Here is a 5000-nt window from a genome sequence, read left to right on the forward strand (position 1 = left end):
TACTTTACTTCAAGTGATTATGTGTGAAAATAATTTTATAAAATCCTCAATAGGTTTTCGACTATGCAATGTAGACTACACAGTATTTTTGACCGAGTCACTGCGAGGAGGCAGATGAAGCTTCTTCCAGTTGCACTGAGATGGTTCTCCAACTATTGAAAACAATCAGTCGATTTGATTGAAAATGGGAAATTTTATCGATTTGGATGACCTATGAGCGTGAAGGCGTCCCCATAAATAATCAAATTTTACCCTATTTACAAAATTGACGATTTTTTTTTTACAGTGGTCACCACTTATCAAGGCTCGGAAGCCACTCAGGGATAAGGATTATTGCAAGTACATAACGTTAGTGTGGAGATTTGATGAAGTGTTTACTTAAGGGGGCGGTTCATTTAGAAATTTGTTAACGTTGGACTTGAACACATCCAAGTTGTAGTCAGGTGGGAAGCAGGCAGAGAGAACAGAGTTCCACAGGCGTGCAGTTCTAACTTGTCTCCCACCTTACATGCATTAATCCTTATACTCGAGTGGAGTTCGGGCCTTTATAAGTGGTGACTCTCAAGTAAAAAAAAAAAAAAATTATTGATCATAATTCAATCCCGGAGAACGTCGTGCGTCCGTGCTAGTTAATTATGAAAAAAAAAAATCAGTCCTATGACTAATTATATTGTTCAGCTATTTATTTAGTTATTTATTTTTTTTATCTTTTCAGGTTAAGAGGTCTTCAATTTTCGTCGACTGTTTTCAACGACCTCGGAAAGTTGGCCACGTTTCCCCAGTGCGACTATAAGATGAGTAAGGAGCTGCACCTCGAACAGACCTAAAGAGATTTTTTCCGAAGTTCCTCCGATTAAAATAAAGCATTGTGACCACTCTCTCAAAGCCCATCCCTGAAAGTTGAAATAATTACATATTCCTTCCTTTAACTAAATATCTGTTTTGTTCGTGCAAAGAATATAAAAAAAAATAATAGCCAGAGACTATTGGACGATTGTCAATTTTGAAACGGAAAAATATCTCGAAACTATAAATTCATATTGAAAATCATTTCCGGGATAATTTCGAATGGGTCTTTTTTTTTTAAATATAAATACATAGCAAGATATACAAAAAAAGCTGCTTATAAAATAATAGCAATCATAAAATAAACTAGTCTAACTAAAAACAACTAAATATTTCGGTAAAAAAATGACACAAAATTAATGCCGCATATGGTTACAATTATACGGATTTAAAAATAAAATAGTATATTATAATTAACAAATTATAGAACTCATACAGATCATAAAATGAAATAAACAGTTTTAGAATATAAAAAAAATTAAAGCAAACATAAAAAAAACGTACACTAACCATACAAATACATAATCATATGTGTGTTGGCACACACGTAAATGCTGTTTTAAAATAAAAAACATATGTAAATAAACATACATGTATATAAATTTATCTTCCCTGTTTAAAGACACTAAAAAAGTTCTCTTTTTGTATATATACCGTGTAACGAAAAAATCACAACACAATGTTGGCTCTGAATCAAAGCAAAAAGAAAAACGACACTTGTTTATATTAACGCAAACAAATAACGAATAATTCATACAAAACACCACGCTTCCTTTTCTTTTTTTTTTTTTTGACTATAGTTGTGAAGTAACCGAGGTAGGGTCAACAACTGTTATAAGTTTAACAGCGATGTGTTTATATTCAAGAGGATAAATATTAAAGATCCCGATAGCTATAAAAACACCGTTATTTTTTTTTAAATACAAGTAATATAAAAAGGTAGTCCTCACGGAGATTAAAAAAAAAAAAAAAAAAAAAAAAAAACATCCGCGTGCAACGTAAAACTTATGCGCCTCTCCAGTAGAACGTGTTTCCGTAGTATTGGAACTACCTCTGATGCTACTTTTAACCACACGGCTAAGGCTAATACTATCAATACAGAATCGCGTAGTGCCACAACTGCTACAAGTGATAAAGAATTGGCGCCACTAGTTAAACTCCGACTACACAATTGATATTGTCAGCCGGCATTCGACCAAGGTGCGACTTTTTTTCTTTATAAAAGCATTCTGGTAGTTTTTATTCGGTAATATTATTATTACGAATATTAGCTATATTATTATTGCCATCACTATCGCAAATAATAATAATAACAACAACAGCAACAACAACAAAACTCCTGTCCTCCCGACTGTCAGAGCACTTGCTGGAAATCGTTATTTAGGAGTGATTCCGCTTCAAGAGCGATCTTCCCCACATCAATATTCTTTCCCCATCTTCCTCCAACAACAACAACAACAATTACTACTACTACCACTACTACTACTACTACTACTACTATTACTAGTACAACTAATTCTACACGATCGCCCCTACCGCCTTAACATTTTCTGCGTCGATACCAGTCGCTTTACTGGCGTATTCTAATTCGAGGAGTTCATAGTATGATCGTCCCAAATTAAATCTATATGACGTTGGATTTAAGTATATAACAACACGCGGATTTACCGGAAACAAAAACGAAACCTATAAAAAAAATACATTTGAAAAAGCAAATATATTTTACAATAACAAATAAAAGAATACTAAACTTTAACACACATATACGCTAACACATTGATTTCAGTCTCCCTCTCACTATTTATATATATATACACATATATACGCACATATATAAATATATATATATATATATCCACACACACTGACATACAAGGTAAACCTATACATTTAGCAAATAGTTCTCTTGCGTATACATATATATTTACACATAACATAGTTTTAAAGTTTGTATAAAAATATAATATATATACATACACATATATATCAGTATATACCTCAAAGTAAATATACCTGTGTATACGTTACAATCCCTGTGTTACATCTATATACAATTTTCCAATCTGTGTGCATATATAATGGATTTATAATCAGTTTTACTTCCTACCATATAACTTTTTACATACCCGGTAATTATTTGCATGTATCTATATAATCGGCTACCTATATATAAATTAAACATACTCATTCCCTTTATACATATATTCATTCATACTTATATATCGTATTAATATATGTGCATTTCAGTTTGTTCTTATAACTATATACATATATTTACATATGCATGGTAATACTTTTTTTTTTTTATTTCTCCTGAGAAAGATAACATTGTATTAAAACGCATAGGCGAGCAAATAAGTATTTGGTACTTTACTGCTCAGAAAGTACAAGGAATGATATAAGTATTAGATTTTACCACAGCAGAAAGAAAACACAACTAAAACGAGCGAATACAACGACTTTAGCGATTGCGTACGAGAATCTAACGGGAAGTATATAATGTTTTAAAATGGAAACTCTATGGGAAAGAAAATAATTGTATAGGTACTTCTCAACTCCGTTCGGAAATCCACCTTAAAACCGAAAACCAGTATTGGCCAGTGGCATACTGGGGGGAAAAAAATTAATCATATTTGCTTATTTTCCGCATACGTAGAAAATATTTTATTTAACATTCTTATATATCAACGCTAAAATCACAAAAGAAAAAAATTTGTATATTTACAATTATTTTTTTCTTTGTAATCAACTAATCACTGAACGATTTGTGTCGAATTAAATAACCAAATACACGAATACCATATCCATACGCTCTTGTCTAATCACAATTTCTAACACTTACAATTATATAAGAAGCCAGTTTATACTTTATATATATATATATATATATATATATATATATATATATATATATATATATATATATATATCGAATATAATCGCAAATATCAAAACATATATTCATATTATATATATATATATATATATATATATATATATATATATATATATATAACCTGCATTAATCATATAACCTTATATTCACCTAGATAGCCCAAACATAAACGCAAGTATAATTCGTTTTTTTTATTTATATATGTATGTACCTATATATTTATAACCTGCGACTCGATAGATATATAGCCATATATATATATAGCTCCATACTTCGCAAACAGGATATCATACGTTCGAAATTCAATATCCCGGTTAAATGAAAAAAGAAATATCTGTTCTTCATCGATACCGTTTGAAATTTAAATGCTTAAAACAGCTACCAGGACTACATCTGCCATTATTACCACAAAACCTCCGCTAAGATCTACAACAAACTTCCATTTGTTTTGCTACTTTAACGGGAAAACGGAAAAGTAATCAAGTGGAAACGAAACGAAAACGCGAAATAATTGAAAACGAAAATATTTATAAAAAAAAAGAAACGAAATAAAATTTCCAGGAATATAAGAACGAAATCTTGAATAAATAAAAGGAAAACAAGAAAGAAAAAAAGAAAAAAAAAGAAAAAAAAGCACCATCTCTTTGACAAAAAAAAATCAAAGCAGATAAGATCTCTTTTTATTTCAAGTAAGAAACAAAAGAAAAAAAAAAGAAAAGAAAAATACGTTTCACATCCAGTTAAAAATAACACAATATACAAATTTTTAATAAACACGGACAAAACACTAGCAAACCTACACACGGATTAGTTATAATATTAATAACCACAGCTACATTGTTCCGGTTTTAAATAGCCGTAAAATTCTGACACACACACACACACCCTGCATCGTAAAAATACGCAAAGGCCGCTTACTTAAACAAAAAACCATCCCTTACAACTCCCAATAAGATTGAAGAGAATCTTCCAACAGAAGGAGTAATTATACCTACATCAACCAAGACAAGGTTTATTTTGCGTTTGGCTTAAGCCTCAAGGAAAATTTAACAACCAAATTCAAAAAGTAAACAAAAAAAAGTATACATATTTATATATATAATATATATATATATATATATATATATATATAATACGTTTATATATATATAATATATACCTATATATATTCATTTTCACCTCGCATAAAACACCACCTCTACCTCGCTCTCTCTATCTCTCTCTTCAAGGTTCTCTCTACACATCTGTTTCTATTCAT

At 30.3% G+C, this 5000-nt stretch overlaps 1 protein-coding gene across 8 annotated transcripts in view; it reads left to right on the forward strand.

The window, feature by feature from the left end:
* LOC145241553 (uncharacterized) overlaps positions 1-5000 on the forward strand; it is an 811530-nt gene that overhangs the window by 274872 nt on the left and 531658 nt on the right. For all 8 annotated transcript variants that reach the window (XR_013862576.1, XR_013862577.1, XR_013862578.1 and 5 more), the window contains exon 2: positions 716-5000. This exon is cut by the window's right edge. Coding sequence is in view for 1 of the 8 variants with exons in the window: in XM_080104618.1 (XP_079960744.1) it covers positions 716-793 (78 nt within the window). In the remaining 7 variants the exon portion in view is untranslated. The remainder of the gene's footprint in view (positions 1-715) is intronic.

Source organism: Euprymna scolopes, chromosome 20, assembly GCF_053919585.1.
Source record: "Euprymna scolopes isolate OS-2025 chromosome 20, ASM5391958v1, whole genome shotgun sequence".
Lineage (NCBI taxonomy): Eukaryota > Metazoa > Mollusca > Cephalopoda > Sepiida > Sepiolidae > Euprymna > Euprymna scolopes.